We start from the raw sequence: 16,311 nt of genomic DNA, 5'->3' as shown, positions 1-16,311 counted from the left end.
AGATATAAACTTTGTCAGATGGAAGATAATTACCTATAATAGTCTCCACATATTCAGAGTTATCATTGACGTTGAAGAGGTCACCTGCTCCAAGGGCATAATTCAGAGACTCCTCAAAAGCCCCCAGGTGATAAAACACTTTCGAGGCCACCAGGGCTGCAAACTGCCGACTCCGGAAACCTTCATCTTCATATAAAACTTCTCTGAAAAAATAAGGAAAGGTAGGTCTCCTTTAAGCTATGATCGTCCTTAAAAACTCACAATTTAAATACTCAAGCCACAAATCAGCAGTAGAGTCCTAAATGAGTTATCCAAATTTACCAAAAGAAAGTATTTTCTTACATTTTATCTACAGACTCAGAAATTTCTGCCCAGAAGTCATTCACGACTGCATTCAATTTGTGTAGTGCAAATTCCTGTAAAACAAAACAGAACTGGATTTAAAAATACTTCACACCATGTATCCTATAAGTGCCCACCAATCAGGCAGGTGTGGGAGTGCACACCTGTAATGCCAGCACTGCTGAGGCAGATGCAGGCCAATCTCTGAGTTCAAGGCCAGCCTGGTCTCATACAGTTCCAGGACAGCCAAAGCTATGTAGAAGGACCCTGTCTCAAAAAACAAAACAAAACAAGTCTCCACAAGCTTATGGCCAAATTCTCAGTAATATTTATTTTAAAATTTCATGTCTGACAAATATATAATTTAGGAGCTAATGTACTTTTTCTTAGATTTAGCCATTTCTTTTTTGTTGTTTTCAAACACAAAATAGCAAACTATGCACGTACTATTGTTTCTTATAGTGAACATTTCTTCTTTGCATCTGTAAGACTTCAGGCTGATAGTTTACATTACATCACTACAGGTATCTAGAGCCACTTGCAGAACATTCTAATTGTTTCCAACTTTAAGAATAATCATCCTATTACATTTATTTGGATGTGTGCACATGTGTATGTATGTGTCCATGTGCCACAGTGTGCTTGTGGAGGTCAAAAGACAATTTGTGGGGGTCAGTTCCTCCATAACCGTATGGGTTATGGGGATCAAACTCCGGTTGTCAAGCTAGGAAGCAAGGACCTTTTCCTTCTGAGAGATCTTTCCTGCTCAGTATTCTACATTTTTGTCAAGTGAAAATACATATGTGACACAGAAAAAGCAATGTTCTGTGTTCACTGCTGATAACGAAACTGGAGAGTTACTTACTCCTGTGCCCTTTTATGAGCTTTTACCCTACATTAATTTCTAGTATCAAAATACTGTCCTCTCTATCTAGATATCAATGACTGGCTACAGGCTATAGAAGGGCTACTTTAAAAGATGGGAAATGTAAAGATATCATAAAACCAAAGTTGTTTCCCAGAATTCACAGTAAGCCAAGTAACTTTCCCCAATTCATACCTTAAGCTGTGGCTCCTCTTCATCCAGCAGAGAAATAATCCCAGCTGTAAGACAAAAGACACAAGGCCACAGTTAAGACACACATACATGCAGATAGGTACTAATCCTTGGTCAAACCTAACTAACAATGGGGCTGGCGAGATGGCTCAGCTGGTAAAGTGCACCAGGCACAGGCATGGGGACCAGAAGTGGACCCCAGCACCCATGTAAAAAGAAGGCTCCATCCTACTGCTTCCAAGGGAGAGAGGCAGAGACAAGCAGAGGCCCTGTCTCAAAAAAGATGGACAGTGATAGAAGATGTCTGCTATCAACCCCTCCTGAGTTTTATCCCCAGCACCTACTTAAAAGCTAGGCATAATCCCAGCACAGAAGCACAGGCAGAAAGCCAGAGCTCACTGGCCAGCTAGTCTATCCCACTGGTGAGCTCAGTGAGACCCTGCCTCAAAAAGCAATGTGCAGAGTGACAGAGGAAGACATCCGACATGAGTAACCTTTGCCTTCTACATTCACTGGCACACACACGAATGCACTATATACTCACACAAAACAGAAGACAAGGAAAAAAGTTTTTTTTAGTGATAACTTCATTAGGGAAACAATTATTTTTCTTTAAAACTGTAGACGTTAGTGGGGTTAGGGAAATGGCCAAGCAGGTAAGAGTGCTTGCTGAGCAAGCATGAAGACCAGAGTTCAAATCTCCACATGGCCACATATACCACTTATCCCAGCTCTGATGGAGTTGGGCAGAGAAAGAGGATCACTGTGGCTTGCTGGCCTGAAGCCTAGATCCAGGTTCAGTGAGAGACCCTATCTCAGGGGAACGAGGGAGGCAGACAGAGAAACAGAGAAAGACAGCACAGGGAGCAGGATACCCAGTGTACTCCTCTTGCCTCCGAATGTGTGCAGGAGCACACACACCTGTGCATATACCACATACACGTTCTCGTATTCTCTCACACAACAGCCTTTTAATGTGGGGGAACAGGTATACGCCATAGAACACAGGGAGGTCAGAGGACAACTGATGGAAGTTGGTTTGACCTTTCACCACGTGGGTCTTGGGTGCCAAACTCAAGTCATTAAGCTTGGGCCAAGTGCCTTTTCCCACTGAGCCATCTCACTGGTCCATGTGGTGGCGCACACCTTTAATCCCAGCACTTAGGAGGCAGAGGCAGGCGGATTTCTGAGTTCAAGGCCAGCCTGGTCTACAAAGTTGAGTTCCAGGACAGCCAAGGCTATACAGAGAAACCCTATCTCGAATGCTGCCCCCCCCCCAAAAAAAAACCTATTTAAACACAACTATAAAAGTATATATTTTGGAGCTTTTAGACTTATCTGTACTAATACTGAACATCTCACCAACCTCTGATGTACCATCTTTTGCCTAGCCCAACTGTTTTAAGTATGGTGTTTGGTCCAACAGCATTACAATTACTTGGGAACTTTGTACAAGTGTAAATTCTTGGTTTTGTCCCAGAACTTCTTTATCAAACAATATGGGGTGAAGACCCAGGAATAAAGTTTCCCTGTAGTTCTTGTGTTTACCACAGTCCAATAACTACTCTTACCTATGTAAGACCAAGCTGGGAAAAATTTTATACAACGTTAGAATAAAATGTATTTACACAAAATTAACCAATAATTGCTTACTATGGTGGTCCATACTGTAATCTTAGCACTGTGGAGGTGAAGGCAAGAGAATCTCAAGTTTGAGGCTGACCTTAACTCAAAAACTAAAGTAATATAACTTAGAAAAACAGTAACATTTCAATTATTTCAGTGTGCCCATGTTAAAGTACCCTCTGCCTATCATAAATAACAGACTGTAAATATTTATCTTTATATTTATCTGTTTATTGTGTGTGAGCACACATCACAGTGTGTACAACTTTTATAACGTGTGTGAATCAGTACTCTCCTGCCAGCTGGGTTCCAGAAACTGAATTCAGGTACCAAGCTTGGAGGCAAAAGCTCTTACCCACTCAACCATGGTGCTGGCCCACAAAGGACAGAGGTTACCAAGTGATAAGCAATCTCAGCAAGCACAGCGCCCGCCACCTCACCTCAGCCTCAGAGGGCCAGCAGTAATGGGACTAAAAGAAAGCTGTCTTCTCCAGAACAACACCGAGATTACTAGGAAAACGATAAATGGGAAATCTGTCCTTGTGCCATAAATAAAACCAAATTTTCTCAAATATGTTTTCTGTATTGGTTATAAAATCATCTGGAACACTGAAACTGGTTAATTAAAACGTGTCCCTGTCATTTTAGTTCAAAGGTGTAACAGCTTGCTTCCACCTGCTAAATAAAGTTTTGCAAACAGCTCTAGCAGTTTGGGGGAAGCCACAAAGGAAAAAGTACAAGGTTTAGCAGTAAAATGAAGGCAACTTACTGTTCTAAAAGTGGAAACCACTGGGCAGTGGTGGTGCACGCCTTTAATCCCAGCACTTGGGAGGCAGAGGCAGGGGGATTTCTGAGTTCAAGGCCAGCCTAGTCTACAGAGTGAGTTCCAGGACAGCCGGGGCTATACAGAGAAACCCTGTCTCAAAAAACCAAGTTTTTAAAAAAGAAAAAAAGTGGAAACCTTGGTATGGTGGGTTGTTATGACACATTCAGAAAAAGAGGAGGAAAGATAAATGTAAAATTAAATCATTTTAACCACTAAATGCCTTAATTGACTATTGAAACACTTAGTAACTAGTGTGTGTAGGAGGGGGATGTGGTCCGGGTGGCAGACCAGAACAGTTGACATGTGGAATGATCTTAAGTAACACAGAACTTAATCCTAAAGACACTTGTTACCTATCACAGGCAATGTTGCACTGGAATGGCTTTTTAAAAAAACAAAAACAAAAACAGAGGAGATGGATCTTTGGACTTTCCTGTGTGGTTTCAACTGTGACTGGTTTCTTACATGGTTTCCTGGCACAGCCATCAGCCTTCAATGATGAGCATGGCTAAATCAAATATGCTATGTACATCTACACTAATTTTCGTATATAAAGACAAAACAGAATTCAACTTTGGATAGGTGAAGACCTAAGTGCGTTTTTTTTAAACGTTATTTTATTCTACATGCGAATGTTCTGTCATCATGTATGTATGTGTACTGTGTGTGCTCAGTGCTCACACAGAAGCCAGAAGTGGGCATCTGATCCCCAAGAACTAGGGTTCCAGATAACTGTGAGCCACCACGTGGGTGCTGGGAATCAAACCCAGGTCCTCTGCAAAAGCAACAAGTCCTCTTAACTACTGAGCCATCTCTAGTCACTCCTAACCTAAGTGCTTTTTAAAAACTTGCATGAAGGTGAAGCTGGAGAGATGCTCAGTGGTTAAGAGCACTGGTTGCTCTTACAGAGGACCAGGGCTCAGATCCCAGCATCCTATGACTGCTCACAACCACTTATAACTCCAGTTCTGGGGGATCCAATGCCCTCTTTTGACCTCCACAGGTACCAAGCCACATAGGTAGTACACATATATACACAAAGGTAAAAAACACTCACACACATAAAATAAATATGAATAAAAATAAAAGCTTATGTCATTATAGAAACTTAGTAGATACTGTCTTAAATTGTTGGCTCAATTAATAGCAATATTTTCATATTTTTTATCAATATAGAGGTATGTCCTGGAAATATTACTTAGAAGTTGAAAATGGTCAATTCAGGAGGTCAGAGGAGGATAGATGGTAGAAAACTATTGTTTTAAAGCTTGTCTGCGTTACTTCCTCTATTTGCTAAATCTAATCCACTCAAATTCATGCTTCCTTCTGTAAATAAGTACTAATGTCTTTGTCCCCATTCCCTTTCACAGTCAAATCTCTTGAAAAACCAAACCAAAACAAAATGGTATACACTGACCTCTTAGTCACCATTGCTTTTAACAAACACATGTGCCCAGTGAGTGAATGAATGAAGACTAGACCCAGGACTCTGGCCTTTGTAGTGCTGGGGAGAGATCCTAAGTCCAGGTCCTAAACTAGCTAACTAGAGCTGACTGGAAACAAAGTGTCAAAAGCAGCAGAAGCTAACGTGCTCCATAAACATAAAGGATACCTATAAATGTATACTATGTTATCTTCTCAAGTGTTTCAGGGCAGGACCTCAAAGCTTGCAGTCCTGACACCCCAAGGAGGGTTGATTTTTCTGTCTATTCCCACCAAGTCCTCTTTCAGTCTGCTCTAAAAACTCAGGGGACTGATGTCTTCATTCAAGGCACACTGTTTAACATCTGCCACACACTCGGCAGTGTCCTTAGAATTATGGAAACCGGTCTCCTGCCCAAAATTCTACTCTGGAGTTCAGTGTAACAGATTAAGACAAGTTAACATGTTCATTACAGAACTGTGATGCTAGTTAGTGTTTCTAATAGAGGGATAAAGTTGAGATGAACACTGAAGATCTACAACACCTCTTGAAAGAAAAGGCTAGAGTGGGGAAAGAATGTACAAGAACTCTTAAGTAGGAGAGAGACTGAACAAAAAGTCTAGCGTGTTTACGATGTAATGGGAATGAGAAACGCTACGCAAAGTTCCCAAAGCAAATTTGGAACTAAAGGAATGAGCCTAGACAAAGTATTGGTGGAAAAAAAGAAAAGTCTTGAGGCTAATCTAATAGCCTAGGCAAGAGACAAAGGTGGCCTGGACCACATTCCAAATGAGGTGGCTATTTCTGCGTCCACCCTAACAGTATTCTATTAAGCACCCACACAACTATGATCAGTGAAGCCAACACTTTGAAGACCAGTGGTAACGGCAGGGCCTAAGCCTATACTTACAAGTGGCAAAAAATCTAGTATTTTCCTCCAGAGCTAATTGGAAAAAAGAAATGAAAATGCTTCTTTTGATGGAAACTAAAATTCATTGCAATCATCTGTCTCTATCAGGACAAAAGTCTAACTTCAAGTACAAACACTTCTACACGTGTTTAAAAATAACCAGCACAGGGTGTAGTGGTACACTACACATTTTTAATCCTAGTACTTAGGAAGCAGGGGCAGGAGATCTCTGTGAGTTTGAGGTCAGCCTGGTCTACATAGTGAGTTCGAGGACAGCTAAAGCTACACAGTGAGACCCTCCCCACCGTACAGCGTACTGTCTACTGAGAACCCGTTTGTTCAAAATCAAATGCTTGTAGATCAAGTACAAAATAGGAATAACAACCAAGCAAGGGTACGCAAGTAGCCAGGGCTGAGAAAGCATCGAGACTGGGAACAGCTATATGCAGTTCAAGTCTGTAGTGGGCTTGAAAAATCTCCATTTAGAAGTTCATCTCCCTCCACACCTTCCCATTTCAACAGCCATTACAAGTATCTACCATACAAGTGAGCGAAACCTGCTTTGCAGTCCTGAGGATCTAAACACACAGTAAGGTGGCTCTCCAGTCAATGCTGCCTTCACTGAACGAGGTTCTTAGGTGAATACGGTAGCCCCAGAAACCCAGCCACCTCAAACCTAATTTCGGACTTCCAGGAGAAGATATCTCATGCCCAAGCCACTAAGTGTAGCACTTAGTGTAGCAGTTAGGCTGCAAGGCCAGGAGCTGCTATAAGATGCTTACGATGACAAGGGGGCCCATCCCAAACCGAAACACCTGCGGGGAAGGATTGGGGGGTCAATCGACCAAGATGCGGACAGAGAATAAAGGTCCAGCGACCGCCTAGGAGCCCGGTCTGGTCCTGGAACGGGGGTGTGGCTGGAGAGGGACGGCCGAGTGGCTACCTGGTCCTATTCCTACAAACCCCAGGGGCCTGCAGTGGCCTGGCCAGTTTCCCAGCCCTCGATCCCCGAAGTGGGCCTCGGGTAGAGGGGCCTCGCAGGCCGGCGCTCGACCCGGAGGTGCCCAGTCACCCGCCCTGACTCAGCTAAACGCCGGCGCAGCGGCGGCTCCTCACTGGGGCGCCTGCTCCCGGCCGCACTCACCGGCTGAAGTGATCATGGCTGCGCCCTGCACTCGCCGATCCGCTCGTCCACAGTCCTGGCCAAGCCCTGGATCTGTCAGCTCAGGGCCCGCTTGCTCTACCGCACCTCCAGGGTCCCGGGTGCGCTGCTCAGTCAGTCCCCTCCACAGGCCGCCGGCTCGCTTCTAGCCGAGGACCCCGCCCGCCCTAGGGCTGCCCGCATCTCCGCCTGAGGCTTGGCTCAAATTCACCTCCACGCCTGTGTCTTTTATGCAGCTTCCGCCTCTCGAGATCATGCAACAAGGTAAAAAACATGTCATTGTTTTTTTATAACTCTCCGCGAAGTCAGAGATCTGGCCGGCTGCGAGCGGACATTCATTTCTACTTGCAATCAGGCTTCAAAATAGACACCCTTGCAAAGAGAGGCCCACTCATCACCCGCCATTGCTAAGAGAATGAGTGTTAGGGGAGGTATAAGCATTGCTCGCCGCGCCACCTAATGCTATGGAGGTCTCACTGCAATAATGCCCACCAACCCAAGACTAAACAGGGAAGTATTTTCTTAGAAAAGCGACTGAGGCAGAAGGATCTTTAATTCGAGGCCAGCCTGGGCTATAAAAGATCTGCTATCAAAGTGGGGGAAGGTGGTGGTGGGATAATGCTGGAAAGACGACTTGGTCGCTTAAGTGGTTGCCATAAAAGCATGAAGACCTGAGGTTGAGTTTGGATTCCCAGTGGCCGGTGTAAACCCAGTGCTGGGGGAGGTGAAGGCAGGTGGATATCGGGGGCTTGCTGGCCGGCCTGTGTAGCTGGTTGGTGAGCTCCCAGTCTAGTAAGAGACTCTGTTTCCAAAAAATAAAGTGGCTGGTTGTTGTGGTTCACACCTTAATCACAGCATTCAAGAAGCAGAGGCAAAGGCAGGAAGATCTCTGTGGATTTAAGGCCAGCCTGGCCTACAAGTGGGTTCCAGGACAGCCAGAGCTACAAAGTAAGACCTTGAGGGGTGTGGGAGTAGGGAAGGGTGGGAGAGCAATTGAGGAAGACACCCAATGTCAACCCCCAGCCTACTTGCGTATATGTGTATATACATATACATGTGTATATGTTTGACACAAACTTGCCTCCATGCCTGTGTCTTTTGTACAGCCTCATCCAGCGAAGGTCCCCCCCTCCCCCCAAATATGAACATACACACAAAAATAGACTGTCCAGGTGTCAAACATGGTGATAGACCCCTTGGGAGGCAATGGTAGGCAGATCTCTGTGAGTTCCAGGCCAGCCTTATCTCCATAGTGAATTCTATCGAAGGAGGAGTCAATAGTGAGACCCTGTCTTAAAAAGGCTGGGTTGGTGGCAGTTCGGAGAGTTTCCTTTAGTGGTTAAGTTTCCAGAGAACCCAAGTACAATTCCGAGCACCCACATCGAGCATCTCACAACTCCAGGGGGGTTGATGCTCTCTTCTGGCCTCCACAGGTACCTATACTCATGGGCACATAGACACACACAAATAAATAACAAATACATCTTTAAAAATAGAAAGCCTGTCTCTAAAATACAAAAACTTTACAGTACTTTATTATGATAATGAATTAACTAGTCTATCATAAATAAACAATAAGAATGGGGTGGGGGATCTTATACAATAGCCCAGGCTGTCTGCAAGCTTTCTTTGTAGCTGAGGAGGTCCTAGAACTTCTGATCAAGGTCTGATTGGGGAATGCGGGGGATTACAGGTGTGCACCACAATATCTGGTTTTTGCAGCGCTGACAACTGAACCAGGGCCTCATGCATGCTAGGTAAGCAACCCTTTACCTACTGAACTACATCCAGAACCCCAATACGACTTCAAACTTTACATCTGGAACTGCTAATACTGTACATTTTACGTTTCAAAAGGCAGAAGTCTGGCTGGGTGTGGTCGATCATTCAGAAGGCAGAGGTAAGGGAGCTCTGTAAATTCAAAGTCAGTCTGACCTATAGTGAATTCCAGGACAGCCAGTGCTATGTAGAGAGACCCTGTCTCAAAAAAACAAAACAACGGGCTGGTGAGATGGCTCAGCTGCTCTTCTGGAAGTCTTGAGTTTAATTTCCAGCAACCACACATGGTGGCTTACAACCGTCTATAAAGGGATCTGATGCCCTCTTCTGGCATGCAGGTGTACATGTAGACAGAACATTCATACATCAAAACAAATACATAAATTAAAAACACAGAAATATTAAAAAAAAAACAGAAGTATGTGATAATATATAGGAAAAAAAATATGTCAAAGGAAGAAATAATGCTGTGTATTCTGTTCTCCTCCTAGCAAAAAGTTCCTAAGATATCTTCAGGATTTTGAAATGACAGTTGTGACTTTTACTTACTCTCTTCTTTAACTAAAAAATTATATATATGGATGATGTATGGATGATGTGTGTGTCCGTGTGTCTGTGTGTCCGTGTGTCCATGTCCCTGTACCACATGCATGCCTACTGCCTGTGGAAACCAAAAGTGAGCATCAGGTCCCTTGGAGTTGGCATTACTGATGGTTGTAAGCCACCATGTGGGTGCTGGGAACCAAACCTTAGTCCTTTGGAGAGCAGCCGGTGCTCTTATCCACGGAGCCGTCTCTTTAGTCACTCTCAAAAAGCAGTTTCATCAGCAGATTCACTTCACAATATACAGAAGATGCTCTTAGCAGGAGATTCACTTCACACTATACAGAAGATTGTGTCATCAGCAGATTCACTTCACAATATACAGAAGATGCTCTTAGCAGGAGATTCACTTCACACTATACAGAAGATTGTGTCATCAGCAGATTCACTTCACTAGTCAATGCAGAGGAAATTTTGACAGTTAGTGGTAAACAGTGATTTGTGTATGATGGGGAGTTACCGGGAATCGAACCCAGGGTCATGGTCCGTAATCACTTTAACATCTAGTCTTAGCCCTGGCCAACAGTTCTGTTGAGCCATTAGCTTCTCACCACCAAGCTACTGTTTGGATAGCAGTGACTGAAACCTATTTCTATGGCCCTCTCAAAAATCTAACATAGTGAAACAAAGCAGTGTTTTGCAGTTGCCAGCATATTAAAAGTGATTGGTGACATACTTGAGTGTGTGTACTTTTTAATAATTTAGTACTTTGAAGTCATACTTGCAAAAGGCAAACTCCTTTAAAGGAGTTGAGCCAATGAGTCAAGTTGAAAGGCACTGACCAAAGAAGAATGCATAAAAGATAAGCAGATTGAGTGTCTGGGGTACACTTCTACAGAGAGACCTTCACATAAAGACCCCTAGAGACGTCACAAGTGAATACCACAAAGTCATACAGGAGTGAAGTGAAGAACCAGCCTGCCTCCATCTTAGGCTTAAAAGCCATCTTATAGTAAAGATAAACTAGGTTCACTCCTGTTTATGATTAAACCTGTTTCTCAAGGCTTTGCCTCACTTGTAACCTTAACTACAAATGGTTCTGTGCCACGTTCCTCCTGTATGGCCCTCGACAGGCAATCATGTCTTTGTTTCAACCATCTTGCAACCCTTCCTGTGTTTCAAAACGTTATATGACCACGCATGAGTACCTTGTTATGACTAGCTGTTGCTATGACTACCTTGCTCTGCCCACCTTTGCAACCATGTCTTTGTTTGAGGAGGTCATCAGGACTAACTTGTTATACTTATGATCTATTTCTATGACCTCCTTCTATTTTGGCCACCAAATCCCCTACCCCTGTGCTGTAGAAAGCCTTGTCTTCCCCACATCCAATGCTGACCTCTCAAACCCTGCCTCAGGGGGAGGAAGCCTGTGGACACAGATACAAAATGCTTACTTTAATTAATTTCTTGCTTTAGTTAATTTGGTCATGACAATTTGGGTCGGTGGTTTTTCTCCTCCCATCCCCTGGATTAACAAAAGCTCTATGAAAAACAAACAACCAGCTCAAAGGCCTGCGATCCAGTTCAGTGGTAGAGCCCTTGTGTCACATGTGTGAGGTCCTAGCCCAAGTCCCTACCTAATACTTCAGAGAAAATCAGAGCTCAGGTGTTGGGAGTGCAGCTCAGTGAGGATGTGCTTGTTTAGCATGCTCAAGGCCCTGTTAGATCCCCAGCACCACAAAAGATAAGGTGGGGGGAGGGTGAGAATCCGTTGTTAGGTTGGTGATAGACAATGACATTATCCAAGGCAGTAACAGGGAGTAGAGGGACCCCTGACAAATAAAGTGCAAATGGATCAATTCAGGTCAGCAGCCAGTATGGGGCTTATATGGATGCTGCGCAAGAATGCAGGCTTGCATTGTGAAGCCAATGCTTTCTCCAGGAAAAGCCAGAAATAAGAATTTCATATGTTATCAGGACATTTTTTAGTTATTAAATTTTATTGACTGTCAAGTCCAAAAGAAACAAAGAGTTAATAGGCTTGGTGCCTATTAGCATACCAAAGTGAATGCCGGCCTCCAGGGTGACTCTGTACCTGTGTGTACCAGCTCCTTGCACCCTGCCCCTACCCTAAACTCCCAGCTCCCCCCCCCCCCCCCCGCTTCTCATTCTTATATAACTCTGCCATTTTGGCCATGTGCTCTCTTGGTCCCCTCTCACTTGCCTCTCTCTCTTTTGTCCTGACCCCACTCCCTGCCCGGCTTCCCCCAGCACCATGGCCATCTTCTGTCTACTACTTTCTCTCCTTGCTCTGGACTCCTCTGATGCCTCTGGCTATACTCTTCCTTATAACCTCCCCCCCCCCCCACCAGACCCTAGAGCAGCCCTATCTCTGTACTTTACATACAGTTAGTTATTTGTTTTTGCAGGGAATCCACGGCCCCTTGCACAGTAAATGTGGATAATGACAACTATGTGAACATCATAGCCCCAGCTCTGGAATTTGGTGTGCTGACAACTGATTAAAAATCCTTTTGAAGTTTAGTGTGTAGCTCAGTAGTCGTGCACCTGCCTAACATGGGTGAGGCTCTGGGTTTGACACACACACACACACACACACACACTGAAAACAGAAGGTGACTAGTTTGCAACTTCTGTCCCATATGGGAGAAGCATTGTGTCTACAGTTTAGATGGTGTGCTTGTCATTGCCACAAAGTTATCTGAGCTTTATGCAGCTATCCTGCCCTTTCCAGGATTCAAATGAGCTCTACTTCTGAGGATATAGTGGAATGACAGAAAGGATTCCTACAGGGTGCACTCTGTTCTTAAGGAGCGATCAAAATTTAGGAGGATCATAAAACAAACATCTCGAGCCTACTCCAGGTTCGCTATGGCCTCACCTGCATTAGGGGCTGGGTGGCAGGCCTGGTCAGCAGGAAGGCAGATTTGGCTGGTTTTACAGCGCCCTCTGGTGGTTTCAAGGACCCCGCTGGTGGAGGACTCGAGTGGAAGCTCCGCCTAGATTTCCCAGCCAATTGTCAGTGCTGCAGTGTTAGACAGGAACCAAAGACCTAGCAAACCCAGCAAGCCTGTTTTGTGGTAGAGCCGCTCAATGGCTGTCGTCACCTTAGCCCCGGAGCTCCTGGTCTCTACTGCCGAATGGAGGTAACCCGTAGCCACCACGGATCTCAACCAGCAACTCAGCTACCCTGCTAGGGTTGCTCCATTGACGACCAGCGCCAAGTGGTTTTAGAGATAGTTTTTTTTTTTTTTTTTTTTTTTTAGGAGCAGAACCGTGACCAGCAGTCAAAGGCATGAATCTCTTCATGTGGTTGCTTGATCAAAGGCCAATCGCCTCTCCGTGACTGAAGTTGGCGTGTGTAGACTGAGGGCACCAAAAAGATCACTGAAGGCAGGGGAGAGGGGCTGGAGGGGCACAGGATTTTGGCAGAGGGATGTCCAAGTGGTACAGCTACGCACTTTCTGTTTTGCCATTCCCTGGTCCTCTCTCTCTGGGATGGCCAGCCACCCTTCAGCAAGTGGGGGTTAAAAATCACTCTGAGGGGCTGGTGAGATGGCTCAGTGGGTAAGAGCACCCGACTGCTCTTCCGAAGGTCCAGAGTTCAAATCCCAGCGACCACATGGTGGCTCACAACCATCCGTAATGAGATCTGACGCCCTCTTCTGGTGTGTCTGAAGACAGCTACAGTGTACTTACATATAATAATAAATAAATAAATCTTAAAAAAAAAATCACTCTGAACTCCTTTAGTCACTAGTATTTTCCTGGTGCTCATCGCTGTTTACAAAAGCAGTTACATTGTATTTTTGTGCATGTTAGGCAGGTGCTCTTCCACGGAGCTACTTATACATCAAGTTGACCACTCCAAGGCAGCGAATGCCAGGAAGGAACTAAACTGCAAGTTGTACTTAACTTGAATCAGTTGACATTACATTTTTATATTGAAGTAGAAAATTTTGGAATTAATGTACTCGACTGGTATGTCAAATTAATTTTGGTTCATTGAATTTCTTTCCAATTCAGTTACTGAAAAGCTTCATATGTGGAACAATTTGAGGATGCGAATATTCTTAAGACTAGATTTAATGGACTCTACATACAAATCAAGTGTTTTCCATGCCACAGCGAGCACGTGAAGTCAGAGGATAACTCGCAGGAGCCGCTTATCTCTTTCTGAAAATAAATACATGTTAAATATTTATTTATTTCATATGTAGAGTGCTTTGTCTGAATGCATATATGTATGTGTACTACATACATGCTTGTTGATGGAAGAGGTCAGAAGAGGACACCAGATTCTCTAGACCTGGAGTTATAAGTAGTTGTGAACCATCATGTGGGCACTGGGAACTGAGCTGGGGTCTTAACTGCTCAGCCATCTCTCTAGCCCTAGGTTCTCTCTCACTACCATGCAGGTCCTACAGATCCACCTCAGACACGAAGGCTTGGCAGGGTCACTTTTACCTGCTGAGCCATCTCCACGGCCCTGAAATAAGCTGTAAATTTCTCACAGGAGTCAGTGATTTGACACAACAGAATGGAAAACGAAGTGGAGACAATGTGGGGGCTCACACTTATAATGCCAGTACTTGGAAGGCCGAGGCAGGAGCATTATGAATTCAAGGTCAGCCTGAGCTACATAGCCAAGTTCAAGGTTAGCTTGGGCTAAATAGTAAGACCTCGACTATAAAAATGTAAAATGCTTTATTAGCAATTTCCAACTGAAACACAATTTCGGTCTTAGAGTATATATGAGACGTGGGTGTAGTTATGTTGGTCGCCTGCTTGCCTAGTTTGTACAAAACCCTAGGTTTGATCCCCAGCACTGCCTAAAATCAGGTGTGGGGCTAGGGAGATGGTTCAGTGTGTAAGAGAGCTTGCTGTCCAAGCCTGGTGACCTGAGTTCAGATCTCTAGCACCCACATATCGGGGAAGGAGATAAGAGAATCATTTAGGCTTGCTGGCCACCAGCCTAAGTGAAAGCTGGTGAGTTCCAGGCTCAATGAGAGACCCTGATGCAAGGGAAGGAGATGGAAAATGACAAGGAAAGACACTAGGGAGCTGGAAGGAGGAGGAGCAGGCTGGAAAGATAGTTCAGTAGTTAAGAGCACATATTCTCTTGCAGAGGACCCGGGTTCAATTCCCAGAACCCATTTGGCAGCTTACAACCATCAATAACTCCAGTTCCTAGGGATGGGATCCAATACCTCTTCTGACCTCTGTGGGCTCCTGCTTGCACGTGGTGTATTTATATCTACCCAGGCACACACACACAATTAAATAAATGTTCTTTGAAAGTATGTTAAGCTGGGTGTGTTGACTCATACCCTTATTGCAGCAATCGGGAGGCAGAGATAGTTGGATGGATCTCTGGGAATTTGAGGCCAGCCCGGTTTATATAGTGAATTCTAGGCCAGAAAGTGCTACATGGTGAGACCCTATCTCAACAAACAAAAACAAAAAACCTCATATGATTAAAATGAATCTTATCTATTTCTTTAACCCCCTTTTTTCCAAGGTGGCTACTAGAAAATGGAGGGTTTCACATATGCTTTGCCATAGATTTCTTTTAGCCACTCTGACTCATGTGTGGCCCCTTCAGGGTCTTGCCTACTCTCTGGAGCTGTCCATTTGGCCTGACTCTAGGTGGGTTGAGGAGGAGATACCCTCTTGTCAGGGGGCAAGGAGCTGAGCGTGGCCGTCCCCACAGCTAGGAGTCCTGGAGTAGGCAGTCCACAGAGACTGTAGGCCAGACTGAAGTTAGTCTGCAAGGACAATGATGAAGCCACCAGCAACTTGAAAACCTCCTTAATTGTCAACGAAGGGAAAGAGCTTGGGACTAAGAGACAGACCCAGTTTCTGAAACTAGAACCCAAAATGAGGACTTGGTTACAAGGAGTAAGCAGGGTGCTCTAAGACCAGCTGAACTCTTGGGCCAGAGACATGGCTACAGAGCCCAGAAGGAAGGTAGATGAGGTTTCACCTTTACCACAGCCACATAGCTCTCCTAGGGTATGCCCTCCCAACACCCTGTTCTCCCTTCCCACTCTCACCCCTGTGCACTTCCTGTGACTCTGAGCCACAACATAGCCTCACAGGCAGCCATGTTCTCCCAGTTGGCAGCCCTGAGTGTAAGACTAGTCGAAGACTTGGGCCCAAGGTTGAAGGCCGATAAGGATGTGTGTACGTTTCCTGGTGGTCCAGAACCACCACCCTCCCTCAACCCCAACACCAAGGTTATGCAAATGGTAGGCTGCTCTGGCCAAATTCCACCTCTGTCCCAATGCTTCATCCACCAGCTCACAAAAACAGGTCAGAGTGCTTGTACAGCCTTCAATAAAGCCAGCCTCCTCCACTCAGTGTTTACCATGCAAACAGAACAATGGGACAAAGTCCGGGCTACCTGTCCCTAGGAAGCAAGCCCTCTACCTTGTCACTGCTCCCACCACCCCCACCCCCTGAAAGAGGATTTCTCTCTGTAGACCAGGCTGTCCTGGAACTCAGAGATCAGCCTGTCTCTGTCTCCCTAGTGCTGGGATTAAATGTGTGAGCCACCAGTGCCCGGCTGTCACTGGCATCTTAAAGCACAGACTGCCTTCACATCCCCAGTGGTCAG

General features: G+C 45.0%; 1 protein-coding gene across 1 annotated transcript in view; it reads right to left on the bottom strand.

Moving 5' to 3' along the window:
- Psmd1 (proteasome 26S subunit, non-ATPase 1) overlaps nucleotides 1–7,510 on the bottom strand; it is an 80,139-nt gene extending 72,629 nt beyond the window's left edge. The window contains exons 1-4 of the mRNA XM_021166195.2: nucleotides 7,329–7,510; nucleotides 1,403–1,446; nucleotides 343–416; nucleotides 34–203 (exon numbers count right to left, since the gene is read on the bottom strand). Of these exons, the coding sequence (XP_021021854.1) occupies nucleotides 34–203; nucleotides 343–416; nucleotides 1,403–1,446; nucleotides 7,329–7,344 (304 nt within the window). The 5' untranslated portion in view covers nucleotides 7,345–7,510. The remainder of the gene's footprint in view (nucleotides 1–33; nucleotides 204–342; nucleotides 417–1,402; nucleotides 1,447–7,328) is intronic.
- Between the last annotated feature and the right edge of the window lie 8,801 nt (nucleotides 7,511–16,311).

This window comes from Mus caroli, chromosome 1 (assembly GCF_900094665.2).
Source record: "Mus caroli chromosome 1, CAROLI_EIJ_v1.1, whole genome shotgun sequence".
Classification (NCBI taxonomy): Eukaryota; Metazoa; Chordata; class Mammalia; order Rodentia; family Muridae; genus Mus; species Mus caroli.
The sequence above is the reverse complement of the archived record's forward strand: the minus strand, read 5'-3'. Positions and strand labels throughout refer to the sequence as shown.